The sequence below is a fragment of the Tarenaya hassleriana genome, unplaced genomic scaffold (assembly GCF_000463585.1).
Source record: "Tarenaya hassleriana unplaced genomic scaffold, ASM46358v1 Cleome37, whole genome shotgun sequence".
NCBI classification, from domain to species: domain Eukaryota; kingdom Viridiplantae; phylum Streptophyta; class Magnoliopsida; order Brassicales; family Cleomaceae; genus Tarenaya; species Tarenaya hassleriana.
Window position 1 is genome coordinate 1,064,369 of NW_010966725.1, and position 16,114 is coordinate 1,080,482.

At 35.8% G+C, this 16,114-nt stretch overlaps 4 protein-coding genes across 4 annotated transcripts in view; 2 read left to right on the forward strand and 2 right to left on the reverse strand.

Annotated features, from left to right (window-relative positions):
- Positions 1 to 1,181: 1,181 nt before the first annotated feature.
- Positions 1,182 to 1,919, reverse strand: LOC104822713. The gene has a single exon (XM_010554039.1). It carries the CDS (start codon positions 1,707 to 1,709, stop codon positions 1,182 to 1,184), a length of 528 nt encoding a protein of 175 aa, XP_010552341.1. The 5' UTR covers positions 1,710 to 1,919.
- Positions 1,920 to 2,480: 561 nt separating this feature from the next.
- On the reverse strand, positions 2,481 to 4,455 carry LOC104822783. The gene is made up of 5 exons (XM_010554129.1): positions 4,254 to 4,455; positions 3,716 to 3,914; positions 2,963 to 3,631; positions 2,708 to 2,769; positions 2,481 to 2,605 (listed from the first exon to the last, which is right to left on the reverse strand). The coding sequence occupies exons 1-5, from the start codon at positions 4,453 to 4,455 to the stop codon at positions 2,481 to 2,483; spliced, it is 1,257 nt and encodes a 418-aa protein (XP_010552431.1).
- A 2,696-nt stretch (positions 4,456 to 7,151) lies between these two features.
- On the forward strand, positions 7,152 to 11,409 carry LOC104822714 (uridine kinase-like protein 3). Its single transcript, XM_010554041.2, has 15 exons — positions 7,152 to 7,440; positions 7,861 to 8,017; positions 8,151 to 8,242; positions 8,436 to 8,505; positions 8,590 to 8,708; positions 9,074 to 9,170; positions 9,300 to 9,379; positions 9,482 to 9,676; positions 9,778 to 9,861; positions 9,956 to 10,016; positions 10,176 to 10,236; positions 10,378 to 10,471; positions 10,589 to 10,661; positions 10,786 to 10,868; positions 10,958 to 11,409. Exons 2-15 carry the CDS (start codon positions 7,870 to 7,872, stop codon positions 11,105 to 11,107), a joined length of 1,407 nt encoding a protein of 468 aa, XP_010552343.1. The 5' UTR covers positions 7,152 to 7,440; positions 7,861 to 7,869; the 3' UTR covers positions 11,108 to 11,409.
- Positions 11,410 to 14,042: 2,633 nt separating this feature from the next.
- LOC104822716 (kinesin-like protein KIN-14F) overlaps positions 14,043 to 16,114 on the forward strand; it is a 7,520-nt gene continuing 5,448 nt past the window's right edge. The window contains 4 exon segments of the mRNA XM_010554045.1: positions 14,043 to 14,113; positions 14,359 to 14,493; positions 15,580 to 15,743; positions 16,086 to 16,096. Coding sequence (XP_010552347.1) covers positions 14,403 to 14,493; positions 15,580 to 15,743; positions 16,086 to 16,096 — 266 coding nt within the window. The 5' untranslated portion in view covers positions 14,043 to 14,113; positions 14,359 to 14,402.

A 16,114-nucleotide genomic window follows, 5' to 3' on the forward strand; every position in this document is an offset into this window, starting at 1 on the left:
TAATTAATTTTACTTCAAAATACAAGTTCAGAAATTTTTAGGATTTTTCTCTAAAAAAATAAAAAGATAAGATACTGAATTACAAGAAGAGGAGTAGCCTAACTAAGTACTACTATGAACTGCCAAATTATGACATAGCGTGAATCATGTAAAAATACACATATAAATATATATATAACGACTTTAGTTATATAATTTTATACCCAAATTTTAAAATCTTTTACAATAATTTTAAAATAGAGGAAACACGAACTTTTTTGAAATTATAAAAAACATGCAATATCACATCAGTACATTTTGTTATAATAACACCTATATTTTGGTATAGAAAAAATAATTTAATAGTGGTAGTTTTTCTATTAAATATTCAAAATCTAAATTGATTATGAATTGTTTGAGAAAAAAATATATTAAAAAGATATTTGAAAAAAAATACATTTAATTTAGAAATATTCTTTTTAATATAATTTTTTATAAAACAATTCATAATCAATTTACAAATTAAAAGATACTCATATTTTATTCACAAAAACTTTAAAAATTTCTTAACTTGTATTTTGGAGTAATATTAATTCCTAAACTTGTAGATCTGTCTATTAATTTGCAAAACACGTTAAATCTTTAACTTGTTAAAGTGTTCTATAATCGTTCGTAGCGTTTTTTTATCAAATAATGTTATGGACGATTATAGAATCGTTTAACAAGTTCAGGATTTAACGTGTTCAATTTTGTAAGTTTGAGAATTAATAGATAACTCTACAAGTTTATGAATTAATATTACTACAAATTAGAAGTTTAAGAATTTTTAGGATTTTTTTCTAAAAAATAATAATCACAATAAAAATCGTTTATTGGGTCTCGACTCGTGTTATATAGCATATACACGATTCAATTAATTGGTACAAAGTTTTATATAACTGAAAGCTAGATTTTAAAAAAAAAAGAAATATATAGTATTGGTGTTTAATGAATTACAACACTCGTAACACTAACTAACTAATTTTAAAAAATTATAATAATATTTCGATTCAATTTATTCAACAGTGCCTCCCGTCGTTCCTTTTGAGACATTCAATATATACTTACTTAACCATTCGTCGAATACAACAATAACTCTCTACATTCAGAATCACAACTCATCAATCCATTGTGTGTGTGTGTTTTTTTTTTGGATTGTCCTCTCAAGTCAACATTTTATTGATCATCGCAGCGTTCTTGCACAGCTTGAAGAAAACAGCGTTCCTCCTCGAGAGCTCGTCATCGCTCCCGGCGCGTGACTCCAACGCGCTGCCGCATGTCTCGACCGCGCTGATGGCGGCGTCGATCCAAGCGTCGATGTCGGCGTAGGAGTTAGCGAGGAGGGCGGCAAGGGAGTCGTCGAGCTGCTCCGCCGCGTCCTGGTAGTTCTTCAGGCAATCCTCGAGAGTGTCCTCCGTCGCCGGCTCCAGATCCTGTCGCCGGAGCTTTTCCTTGATGTAGACGGAAGTGGCGGAGGCGCTCGCCGACGCGGCTGAGATCGCTATGGTCTCGACCTGGTTCGACGTGGAGGCGCGCTCGCCGGAATCGGGAGGAGTCTGGAGGCTCGAGACGCAGAAAACGGGATCCTCAGAGTGTCTGCAGAGATCGGATATCAGACCGGAGCTTTCGGCATTTACGGCGGCAGAGAGAGAGACGAAGCAAAGGAAGAGAACTCCGGCGAAGGGGCTCATCTTTGCAAGGTCCGATCGTCTGGGAGCTGATAGGAGGATAGGGGATTCGGGTGGTCAGACGAGATTTATACTGAAACCCTAAAGAAACGAAATGCCCAAGATTTCACAGAGAGATCTGTGGTTTTGGTTCGAAGTTTGTTCGAAGATACCATTTTTGGCAAATTTATTGTTGTCTGAAACTGCTTGACCTTGGAAAATAGCAATTGGGAAGGGACGATTATGAAACTGATCAAGAAACTGAATCCCATTGCCATGGATGTTTAGTTATATATACATTTTTTTTTTGATAATATGTGATTGCCAGGATTCGAACTTTGGACGTGGCTAGCACTCTGTGTTCCACAAACACAAACACCAGACCACCAACTCCTGGCTGTTTAGTTATATATACATATATAACTTCAGTTATAGTTTAGTTACATACGCCAGCCCTTACACAGAATAAATAATTATGTCTTTGGATTGATTTTTCCAACAGTATGTCTGTGAGGAAACCCTAACTTGTGGAGAAAGCAAAGAGGTTACCAGATGTTCCATTCGCAATTTTCATAGTCTTGGCTTTGGATTTGTAGTTGGCAAAATTATAGCAAGACACTAAGATCGCTAAACTAGAATGTTACCAAACTTGGAATATCGCTTAACATATAGTTTCCAGACAAAACATATCTGAAGAGGCCTGTCTATGATTATATATTATATGATCTGATAAACTCTTCAATGACAAAAGATGTATGAAGATCGTATATATGGTTCTGCGCTCTTACACATTCTTTATCTTCTCTTACTGCGTCTCTTGAAACGAATGCCATCGCCTTCGCCTTCGCCTTGGCGGGGAAGCAAAACCTGCTTTGATTCTTCTGTGATTCTCAACATTGAACCTTTCAAGACTGCAGTACCTGTAGAACTCCAACCACTTTAGAATTCAGAATGTGCAACAACAGTATACATGTGTGTGTGTATATATATATATATATAAAAGCAACTTTCAAAGACTTTACCTCTCGCTTGTTGAAGTTCTTGGCAGATCCCCATTGTACATTTGATGACCTCGAGAACGTGACTTTGGTATTACAGGAAAGCTTGAAGGGCGGTTGTGAAAAGAGTCCAATGGTTCATAAAGGCGCCCTTCAAGACCTCGAGTCCCTAAACCATGGACGTAACCTCTTCCATACAACTCTTCTTCTCGGCGATTAAGACTCGGTTCAAGAGGAAAATCTCGAGGTAGAAGACGGTTTCTTGCAGAGTATACATACCTGTCCTCATTTGCCTGAGTCCGTTTTTCTCGGCACAGCATAACACTACTAGATAAGACTGGCATCTGCCTTGCTAGGGCTGAAGCATTTTCGAACTGCATATGACGAGTCATGCTTTGGTGAAACCCTATATCAGAGACGGGTCTTTGTCTTAATCCATCTGGAACACCTTGATATTGCATCTGAATATCATTACTGAGCTTATTCCGAATATCATATGGATAGGGCCTTTGCCTTACTTCTTGATCCAGAAGACTCTCCAGGCGATAAGAAAGACGGGACCAGTCTTCCGGTTGATCATTCATGGCTGGAGTTAAAATCCGACGAGAATTATTGGCTTTCTTGCTCCCCAAGTTTCTCCATTTAATCTTCTCTGCATAAATCTCCTTGGCTATGGAAGAAAATCTGAACATAAAAACACTACAAGATCCCAAAATGAAGGGTTCATCACATCTAGAGCCAGCTCCTCTCTTGTTCTGGTAACCCGGGTAATATTCCTTCTTGAATTCGACACGTTTAGTCATTACAAGACAGCTTCTGCTAGCTAGTTCCTCGAGATTCCAGTTGCAGAAGGGTGCTTTGTTCTTGTGAGAGACATGAACCTCTCCCTCTTCCCTCAACATCCGGCTTGCACAACTGAAAAATCCCCCTACCAGTTTTCTGTGCTTCCTGCACCAGATTTTTCATGTGGGAGAATGATAAAATACATATCAGTTCCTTAAACCTTGGAACATGAAATGGATAAGAACTTACCGAATAAGATTTGCATCACTCTCTTTTCCGTGGAAGCCCGCGTGAGGAAAGTTGAAGACGATGCGATCAAATCTCCTCGTCTTAAGACATGGATGAAGATGCATATCCGTTGCGTCCACACCATGCAATAGAGAAGCTCCAAGTTTCTTCAAAGTTTCCAGGTTTGATCTCGCGTTCTTGTACTTTCTCACTGCATCATCTGCTAAAACGAAAACCCAGATCAAGTATACACCTCTTACTTATGACCTTGAATCTTATGATAAAACAGCTGAAAATAAACTAAAACTAGCAGCTACAAAAGAACCAGAGATAAGGAACCAAAGGAAACCAAGAAATACTATGAAATAATAATCAGACATCCGACCAGAAAATGATATTGAAGCTCAAGACTTTGTTAGTTCAAAAGCCGACTTTTACATGGTCGAGCCAGATGAAAGATAATCACTGAAAATGAAAGCAAAACCAAAAAAAAAAACAACAGAGAAACCCTAAAAGCATGCATGTGAACATGAAGATCGAGAGAACAATTAATGCGTACCGTACGAATCGAGAGACGAAGCGCAAACGTTGGAAGCAAAGCCGAAGGATTTTGCTAAGCTGAGTGAGAAGGAGAAATCTCCTTCTCCTACAAGTAGCATCTGGTGATTCGATGAATAATGCCGTACGGATTTTTCCTTGCCATATTCGGCTCCGTTGAGCTTAAGGAAGAGAATGTCTCTGTCTGCCTTTTCGTCCGCCATTGGAGAAGAAGCTTCACTTCACTGTTTCCTTTAGACAAGAGTACTGACCTCGTGGTGTTAAAATACAGATCATTATTGCAGGAAGAGAGACCATTCGCTTTCCATCGAAAGCAAAATTAAGACGATTCACATTCCATACCATACGTAAGGATTGTAATATATGTATATATATACAGTTGCGGGATCCAAATTTTTTTTTCAATGGGTAACAATTAAAAATATTATATATAATATAAAAAGTTAATAAAAATATATAATCGTTTATAAAAAAAAATATATATATATATATATATATATATATCATCACAATAATATTTTTTGTTTTACTATTAAATTCTATCTTCTTAATTTTCTTTTTTTAAAATCTATCGATAACAACTTTCTTTATAATTGTTTGAAATATTTTTTTATATAAAACAAACTATACAATCATTTAAAAGTTGATTATCAATTCGATTGTACAAACTATTTTAGCTGGATTCAAAATTGTTATATAAGTGAACAATTTTTAATTTTTTTATTTGATAAAAGATTAAATAGAATTAATTTGGAGTTGGAAAAAAAAATTAAAAATGAAAGAGAATGTGAGATTGGGAGAAGAAAAAAATTGAAAACAAAGATTTAGAGACCACTTAATGAGGACATTGTTACAAATTATAAGTAATATATTTTTTTTATAAATGTGAAGGGGGCAAGTGCCCCCACTTATACATAAATAGATCCGTCCATGTATATATATATATATATATAGTGATGTCAAAATGAGCCCGGCTCGCGAGCTGGCTCGCGGTTGGCTCGTTTTTTATCGAGCTGGGCTGAAAAAATAAAAGACCAAATAAAAACGGGCCGAACGAGCCAGCTCGCGACGAGTCTGAGCCCATCCGGGCTAGCTCGGTCGGTTCGCGAGCCGGCTCACGAGCTACACTTCTTCTGTTTATATAGCAAATTAAAATTCATGATATATTGATGTTGGTGTATATTTTTTGTTATATTTTGATGTTGTTGATGTATGACACTTTTTATGTTGATGTTGATGTATATTTTTTGTTATATTTTGATGTTGTTGGTGTATTATATTTTTTTATGTTGGTTTGGTTTTGTTAATTTTTCTTGATTTAGATATAGTTTTATGGATTGTTATGTTAAATATTTTATGTTATATTGTATGACTTCAAAATATTGTTATGTAGACTTTAAATGATTAATTTTCATGTAATTTTAAATTTTTTTTGAATAATTAGATAAAAATGGGCTGGCTCGCGAGTCGGCTCGGAGCTCGGACAATTTGGTCTGGGTCAGAGTTTTTCTAGCTCGTAAAAAAACGGGCCGAACGGGCTGAGCCAAAAATGAGCTGGTTCGAGACGGGCCGGTCCGAGCCAGCCCGTTTTACATCACTATATATATATGGTTCGAACTTAAACGGTCAAATCGTAGTGATGATCGAGGGAAGCGATTCTGGCGTTTGCGGAAAGGAACGCAGACGCCGGTTTTCGCGGCCCAATCGCGAAATCCTGCGTCCAGATGATCAGATAAGCAACTCAAAGATCCCATATCTATGCGAAAGCATTTCAATGCAAAAAAAAAAGAAAAAGAAAGAAGAGAATTATTCCAATAAATCCAGACAATAATATTCAATTGTTTTCGATAATTTGGGGAAAGCTTGAGAATTTATCATTTGGGCTTTGCGTAAAGGTGATTCCTTTACGTGCATAGAGACTGCATGAACCACACACACACGCATATACATACATATATATATATATATATATATATATGGATTTTATGGATCATCCCATCTAAACTGTTTGTTTCCAATGTTTTTAGAAAATAATTGATGAATAGTACAGTAACCTGTGACAAATTTACTAATACACAAATATAATCACTTAATATAGAAGCCTTTAAATATTTATATATAGCGTATAGTTAATATTTCTCTAAAAATTAGAATAAATACATTCTCATCAACACAAAAGAAAAACTCATTTTCATTTATCTATTCATATTATTATTAGTAAAAGTATTATTAGAAATAATTATGCTTAATTATTAGTTTGGTTAGGTTAGGGTTTATTAGATAATTTTTTTCCTATTGTATTTAAGCAACTGTCCTTTGATCCTTTGATCCTTTGATCAACAGAGTATTACAGCAAACATTTCCAGAAATTCTCTCCTTTAACTTGAAACATCAAAAATTATTACCCATATGTTTGTGGTCCAACGGTTTTGGAAGTGCCACAAGATATGTCTAGATTGAGCGTTCGATCTCGCATGTAAGGGGAGAGGTGCAATAAAAAATACGTATTCAAAGGATGTAGATTGGGTCGAAAGCTCACGTGAATTTTTCGATTAAAAAAATATAAAAAATTATTTTACATAATCACATAAAATTGATATATGTACCATGTCGTGGCTAACTCACGTGGAACCATTAGAAAAAAAAATTAACTTTTAATTTTCTTTTTTTCATATAAGATTTTTCAAAAAAGAAATGGCCCGCATTCCAAAAAATGAGTGCCACATTCTGAGTTGGCGCTGACGCGGATCCTCGATCCCAAACCTCGACGTTGTTTTTGTTTTTTTGTGATACCGCCTGAAACACGTGGGAAATTACGAGAATTGCCACTGCGTCCATTCCATTGTCGTCAAATGGCAGGTCAGGTCGGGCCACGAAATCTGTGTGAAGGGCAATCTCGTAAATGTATCGAACCCTCCTCCGGTTTTGGCAAAACCCGCCTCCGCCGCTGCACACCCTCCCTCTCTCTCCACACGCCTATGCACATATATACACACAAAACATATATCATATCCCCATGTACGTATATATATAACCAAGTTGTTGTCTGTTCATCAGAGTTTCACCGGCACCGCGCGTGCGTCTCTCTCTCTCTCTCTGATTGGATTCGCTCTGTCTTCCAATTTGGGCGTTTTGGTTGAATCTCGTGGTTCTGGGGGATAGCAGTCGGCGATCGCCATTGTTGCAAGGTGATCAAGCTTTCTTCATGTTGGATTTGATTCATCTGATTCTAGTTATCATCGAAGATTTGTGTTCTTTGCATGTGTCGATTTATCCCGATTTTCAGGCTCATGCTTCGCTCTTTTTCTGCAAGTAATTGTTTTTTGTTCTTTCGCGTTTTCTATTGGGATCGGTTTTAGCTTATTTAGAACTGAGGTATCTGGGTTGATCATGACATGAGCTTTAGATTTTCATCATTTTCTTGCTTTCGAAATTGGAATCTGGGGATATGGGCATCATGGAATTGTGGCTGCGAAATCATACAAAGCAAGAGCAGGGTTCCTTTGTTGTTTGTATGCTTGTAGATGGCTGATAATGTGAAGTATAAAGCTCCCAACTTTATTTCACATTGGTGAGTTGTGATTGTATTTGTTGTGTTGGTGTGGTAGAAAGTAGAAATGGCTTCGAAATCAGCGGTGGATATGATAGAGGCATCATCAAAGGTCCATTTCTCAGGATTTCACCAATTGAATGGCTTAGGTTCGAGAACCGAGCAGATGACTGCCTCTGCAGACGAAGATCATCACGGGCAACCTTTCGTGATCGGTGAGAATTGCCATCTCCTTTCATTGGAAATGTTGCTTAGTAAATCTGGAATATGTTTCATCTGCTTACAGAGTATATTTATGTGTTGAGAGATAAGAATTTCAAGCCTGATAGGACTTTTGCGATGTTCCAGGAGTTGCTGGAGGAGCGGCATCAGGTAAAACCACCGTCTGTGATATGATTATACAGCAACTTCACGATCAAAGGGTCGTAGTTGTGAATCAGGTGAGGGTTGTACTCAGAATGTGGACACCTTGTAGCCATTAGGACTCTAGCTCTAATTCCATGATCGTGATGGGTATGCTTTTGTTTTGCAGTTGTTGACTAGTAGATATATAGTGTTACTCGAATGATTGACTCATATGTCATATTGTGAGTTTCGGGCCGCTCTGATGCATAAGCTTAAAACCTATGACAGGATTCCTTTTACCATAATCTGACGGAAGAGGAAATTGCAAGAGCTAATGACTACAATTTCGACCATCCTGGTGAGCACTTCTCGAAAACCTGTAGGACATAAGTCTAATTGGCCTCAGTTTACAGAGAGTTATTGCTTTTTTTTTTTCTTGTAGATGCTTTTGACACCGAGCAACTGTTATGTTCCATGGAGAAACTGAGGAAAGGACAAGCAGTAGATATCCCAAACTATGATTTCAAGAGCTACAAGAATAATGTTTTCCCTCCTAGAAGGGTAAGTTTTTCTTTCATATTTGACAGAACACAAATGCACTTTTCTAATGCTTGGACATCCACATACTCTAACCTCTTTCCCATCCTTTTATTCTATTGGGGACCGAAATAGTATAAGATTTCCGTGGCCGTCTTTCTTAGAAAACATTTCTTTCTTCTTGCTGAACAATCACTTGTTAAATGCATGCAGAAACTCAAACTTACGATTGACCTTGTTTTGTAAAGACTGGATTCTTTGATGAATGATTGATTCACTTGTATCATTTCTGATATCCGTGTGTCTTGCTCTCAGATTACATTGTATGTTCATCCATGCCTATTGGAGCAACATGAGTGAACTATTCATTGTTTATGAAATATTTGCAGGTGAATCCTTCTGATGTCATAATATTGGAAGGGATACTTATTTTTCATGACCCTCGTGTACGAGAGCTGATGAACATGAAGATATTCGTAGATATAGGTCTAGTCTTAATCTATACGGACCACTTATTCTTAATCCTCTTACTCATGTAGCATAAATGGTTTCAGTATCTCTGTAAGCACATAAAGCATCAGATTTTCATTTTACGTCATGACACTCTCTATGCAGATGCTGATGTTCGTCTAGCCAGGAGGATCAAGCGTGATACTGTTCAGAAGGGTAGAGATATTGCCACAGTACTTGACCAGGTTTGCTTACATTTTTTTTGTGTCTTGGAGAATAGAGTTTGAATTCCTTTTGAATAACTTTCCTTTTACTCTTTGGTGCTGATATATAAAACGGCAATACAGTACTCTAAGTTTGTCAAGCCCGCGTTTGAGGATTTCATACTCCCAACAAAGAAATACGCGGATATTATTATTCCCCGTGGAGGTGATAACCATGTTGCCATTGATTTGATTGTGCAACACATCCGCACAAAGCTCGGTCAACATGACCTCTGTAAAATATACCCAAACCTCTATGTTATTCACTCAACGTTTCAGGTTCTTTTTTACTTCCCTTTGTCTAATCAACCGACATTATTTCTCCGGCTAGTAAACAAATGCATTGATCCTTGAAACTTGGCCTTTGCCATTACTTGCAGATACGTGGGATGCATACTCTCATACGAGACGCTCAAACTACGACCCATGATTTTGTCTTCTATTCTGACAGATTGATTCGTTTGGTAGGTGCTATCTCTTAACCTATGTTGGTGGAATTTAGTTTCAGAGTTTCGTTTGGTCTGCATTGTTCATTCTATTTCTCTCTTTTTTCACCAGGTGGTTGAACATGGCCTCGGGCACCTTCCTTTTACAGAGAAGCAGGTGATCACTCCCACCGGTAAAGCTCACCAAATTTTATTCCGTTCCGTGTGAATGCTTTTATGTGCGTGTCTGTGCGCGCGCTTGCAGTTGTCACTCCACTGCATGAAACTCGTGGATAACTTAGCTAGCCTTTGGTTTTCGGTTTTCCTTTTTTTTTCTTTTGGTTGTAAACTAGGATCGGTTTATTCGGGTGTGGACTTCTGTAAGAGGCTATGCGGTGTCTCAGTTATACGAAGGTGAGCAAAACAAAGCAACCCAGGATATTAAATCTACAAACAGTAGTGTTACACTATCTGAAAATGGCAGAGACCATCTAAAGTCTCCATCTTTTGATTTCATAATTCAATGTTATCAATGCATTTAACAAAACCCTTCAGTGGTGAGAGCATGGAGAATGCTCTTCGTGCTTGCTGCAAAGGTATCAAGATCGGGAAGATTCTGATTCATAGAGAAGGCGACAATGGTCAACAGGTCTGTATTCTTATCTTCTCTGTCCTTTTTTTGTGTGTGCTTTAAGGAACAATATCGGTTCGCCTCTCTTCTCCTCTCCTTACTGTTCTCTGGTAAATGCTTGAACCAACGGCGCAGCTTATTTACGAAAAACTGCCATCAGACATCTCAGAGAGGCACGTGCTTTTGCTGGATCCAATCCTTGGGACAGGTTTTAGTTTTCTTCTCCGTTTCAACTTGATTCGTCTCATCGCATTTCTGGGCTCTCCATGGAAAACCCATCGCATTTCCATTGAAGTATACCCGGAATATAAAAAACTTTTTTTTTTGTGAAGGAAACTCGGCGGTGCAAGCAATAAAACTGCTCATAAGCAAGGGTGTTCCTGAATCCAACATTATATTTCTCAATCTAATATCTGTAAGTTGAATCAAGTCTCCACCTTTACATCTCTCATTCCTTCTCTAATTAGCTTTGTTTTTTTAAATTCACGTCTTGTCACGTAACAGGCGCCTCAGGGAGTTCATGTGGTGTGCAAGAGGTTCCCGAGGATAAAGATCGTTACTTCTGAGATCGAACTCGGTTTAAACGATGACTTCAGAGTCGTTCCCGGTATGGGCGAGTTCGGTGACCGTTATTTCGGAACAGACGACGAGTAAACTCTCAATCATATTGGAGTCGTTCCGACTCTCCCAAGTAAGCCCATTCTCAGCCGTTGATGTGCACGGGAGAAAACCGTGTAATGAGATTAGTATTTTTTTTTCCCCGGTTCGAGCCAGATATGGTCTTTAATTTCTTGATTGGCGAAAATTTTGAAAAAGTCTTGAAAAATTTTGGTTGTTGCTCATAACCACGGTTCATGGTTATGTACACCAGAAGAGAGCTGTATGGACTTTTATTGTTCAAAAGAAAGCTTCTCCTTGAGTGAGAGGGTATGGTCTGGATAATTTTCGGTTTGGTATGCTCTATGGTTCCGCAATTTTGATGATTGCTCAGAAATGGACGGTCGATAATATATCTATAAATTCATTTGCGTCAAGTGTACGCTCAAATGAAGTGTATTTTGAATTATATAATACAAATTCTTGTTTTTTGTTGGTAAAGATTATAGAATTTTTTTATTTTTGGTCGCCAAGAGAAAGATGATATAGATAACATTTATACAACAGGTATATACAATTTAGAATTTAATAATAATAATAATAATAATAATAATAATAATAATAATAATAGGATTCAGTAGTTAGTATTAGCATTTGCGCACACAAAAATAAAATAATATAGAGAGAGTGTAGAATAAATAGACAAATACGCGCAATTAAAGGAAAAGAAAAGGCAAAAACACTTAAGAGGGAGATTCAGATTTCATGCGCGAATGATGGGGGAACTAATGGACCAACGACCAACACAAAAAGCGAATCATCACATTTTCCCCCTTAACCTCACAGTAATTTGATTAGTAGTAATGGTTATTTTTAATCTTTTAATAAACCTAATTAATTGCCTTTTGTCACGTCCCAACACACACTTCTATATGAAGCCAAGTGATTGTTTTTTTTTTTATTTTGTTATTGTAATTTTAGTTATCAAATCTTTATCATTTATCCATTCGTCGACACAAGTCTTTTGTTTTTGCCAATGTCATTGGCTTTTGCTGTTTTTTTATGAACAATACTGTGTGTGTGTGTGTGTAAGTACATATTGTAGATGAACATGTTACAACTTACAAGTTTTACAATTGTAAGTTATTTTCGATTCTACTTATTTTATTCAACATAAATATTACGTGAACTAATTGAAATATTTATTGGTTCAATATGCACGTTATTTATCATATTTATTTTGAACTTGTAGCTTTTATGTTGAATATGTCATTTTCTAATAAGTTTGATCAATTGTGTAATTCGTGAGGTCTCTTATTATTGTGGAAAATGCACTCTGGAATAATGTTTTGGTACATATATATAGAATTAGTACTAATTAAATGGTCCACTAGAATGTGAAAAAGCCAACATAACAACAAGCTTTTTGTGCCGCCCGTAATCATTTGAATTCCATTGGATCCAACGTTCTCCCAACCCTATCCCTATGCCGTTTCTATAATACCCAATGGCTATTGTTGTGAGTGTTTTTTTTTTATTATTGTCCTACCATTAGATATAGGTTAATATTTTGGTTGGACTTCATAAAATTGAACAAAGATATATCACATAACCTAAATCTAATTTATAAAACAAAATAGTTAGGTGATATTTTTTAAAATATAATTTAGCCTACCATGAATTCAAATATAGTAATAACCGCAAAATCGATCGAAAACAACTGGTTGGAACATTCTAATGGAATCCAAATAACCTAAATTGAAAACGTATTTAATTACTATAATTTTTTCTATTATTTGAGATTAATTTATTTTATAAATAGAATACAACCTCTTTTTTTTTTTTTACCAAAATATGTGATGATAAGTAAAAATTATGTAACGTATCTCTAGTCATGTTTCAAGTAATTTTACCTCTTGTCCATTTTCAAAAGATTGACGACCCTTTTCTTTTTTCTTTTCTTTTTTCTTTTTACGGAAAGAAATTCTCGTGTTCTTTATTCATTAAAAAGGGATGGTTTCACCTAACCAAAAACATTAAAGCACTTGATTGCCACAAAAATATGATTCTATTTGGCTATTAATTAATTATTTAAAACAATAGAAAATACGGTATAAACAATTACGAGGATAAAAATTCCAAAAACATAAAACATCCCTAAATAAATAAATAAAAATGACATCATTTGGGCCAGACCATGCGGTTCGGTCCACTGTCATGTAGGCCCACTGAAGACCAGACTTGGCACTAGCTGACTTTGTCCCGATACGCGCCACGTAGGCACAAAGTCAACACATTCAGAATACTCTGATTCTTACATTATAGCCAGGGAAAAAAAATGTCATAACGTAACGATAACCGGAAGGTTTATCAATTTCATTATATCATATAACAGAAAAGTCACACGCGCACATATGATTATATATGGTTTTATGTTTCCTTTATTGTTAGAATCCTGATATTTATATACAAGATTCAATAATAAAAAAAATAGAACAAGGGTTTTTAAAATAAGTGTTCCCTTATTTTCTCAAATTAGTAAATTATACTCATATATATAGTTTTTATTTTGTTGTTTTTTTTTTATTTTAAGAAAACGAACATGGCGTATTTATGTTTTACAGTATAATTAAAGAATAAGTTTCCACCCGTTATAAAAGTGCAAAAGGCAGTAAATCACCTAATCTATACACAACTCTCTCTCTCTCTCTCTCTCTCTCTCTCTCTCTCTCTCTGCGGCTGTCTAGTTTCTGCGAAGCTCATTCTCAGGTCCTTTCTCCTCCGTAATTTTTGTTGAGGTAATTTTTTTTCTATTTTATTTGAATTTTCGCTTTTAGATTAACGTTCGGGCAGAACAAAGCAACGATTCGTGTTTGCTTTTGAGCATAAACTCTCAGCAATTGCTTCACTGTCTCCTGTCTTTTGATCTGATTCTCCATTTTCTTTTTCTGGTCAATGAATTTCTTCGCTGTCCTCCCAAATACGATATAACCTTAAGCAAACATCAGACGACGAGGTTCTCTTTGTCCCTTTGAGGCTTTGAGCTTTGGCTTCTGACCAAAGGTATGTATGTATACTTTGATCGATCCTATGAATTGTTCGAAGGTTTCTTCATCAGTTTATGATGATGATAATGATATCAATGCATATATATATGTATATATGTATATAAGGTAATGCATAAGATATAAGTAAATGGTGGTTCTATATATGAGCTATATAACATGCAGTTTTCTCAAATTTTAACTGTTTATAATAGTAATATTCGATAATATTTTCTTTTTAAGTTACTAATTTCGATTTCACAGGAACTTTATAATAATCCGAGACGAAAGGGAGAGAGGAGAAGAGAATGCCACAAGAAAAGCCTTTAGCGTCAAGCAGCAAAGGAGAACTAAGGAACAGTGACTATGAGCTTGCTCTAAGGAAAGCTCAAGAGGCAGGTCGGTGTACTAAATCTTCATTTCCTCATTATATATACATATAGATCTAAAATGATATCAGATTTCCATAAATAATCATTTTAGAAAATATATGAATGGATAAAAAGATATTATGATGTAATTCGTGTATGATTTATGAAAAGTAGATGAGTTTATAGTTAAAACCGGACGTCTGAAAAATTATCTAGTGATAGTAAAAGAACAGCTTCGTTTTTTTTTATGGTGGATCAATGAATAGAGTTGAATTTCAATGTATTTTTTTTATTTACTTTGAATCATTCGTTGGTTTTATACTTTTATACGTTGTGATTGGCAAAAGATAAAAAAAAATATAATAATTCAAAATGTTGGGATCATATTTCTAAAGTTGTTTAGAACTTTGCTTTATGGTATGGCATTCATGGGGTGGTATACCCACCACAACTATTGTCACTTTATGTTCCTTGTGTATATATATATACACACATATATCCATGTATACACGTTAGAAGTAATCATGGTTATAAAATTTAGTACAAAATTTTAAAAATGTTTGATTGGATATTGGGTTCTGACCCTTTTGTTAGAAGGTGCTAGAGATGTGTGGCATCTAAACAATGTTTCTATAGAAAAATGCATTTCTAATATATATTACTGACGTAATATATCAATCTCATCAGTACCAATAAAAATTGGAGGACTCGAATAATAATGTTATAAAATGCATTTATTTTTTGTGTTTTCCTCACATTCCACATTTTTTCAACTAGACGAAAAAATATATAAAAATTTATAAAAGGATAATATAAAGAGAATATTAATTACAATAATCTACACTACACCTAAATTATTCTTAAAATGATCCGAATATGTTTTATTTCAATAAAAAAACGTTATACTTTCATTTATTTAAATTATTCATTTAAAACGTGGCATTTATATATTTTTTGACACATTGTTTGGGCTTATCGAAGCCCATACAAGTTTTAAGTTTGGGGCATTGGTCAATTTTGTGGTCCAAATTGTTTCCGTCTTTAAGTTTCCTTTGAGAGAGAGATTTATGTTCATTTTTTGGTTTAAAAAAAAATTCAAAATATTTTGTATCAGCCGCGAGAAGGTACCAAGCGACGGCATGGCTGAGGCAGATGGACCAAGGCGCGGCGGAGACGATGCCGTCGGAGCCGTCGGAGGAGGAGTTCTGCTTGGCCCTCCGCAACGGCCTCATCCTCTGCAACGTTCTCAACAGAGTCAATCCCGGATCCGTTCACAAGGTCCGATTTGAGAATTTATGCTTGTCTGTCGCAATGATTGAGATCGTTTTCGGTCAATTTTGAGATTATCTTATTGAATTTCACTTAGATCACTTGTTTCTGTGATGTTAAGGCGATCTTCGGTTTGTTTTCTGTGATCTCAATCAATTTCTGACTATCTGGGTGGTCACGATTCCTATTCTTTTTGTCGGTTTTCTCTTAGTTAAGGTGGTTTCTGAATTTTGAAAGAATCTTAAACTCATCTGCTTCGATGATCCACCCCATTTTTTTCTTAGTTAAGATGGTTTCTGTTTATTTCTGTGAGTTCTGGAGTTTCTTATATGATTTATGGTAATGGTACAGGTGGTGGAGAACCCTGTGATGCCAGCGGT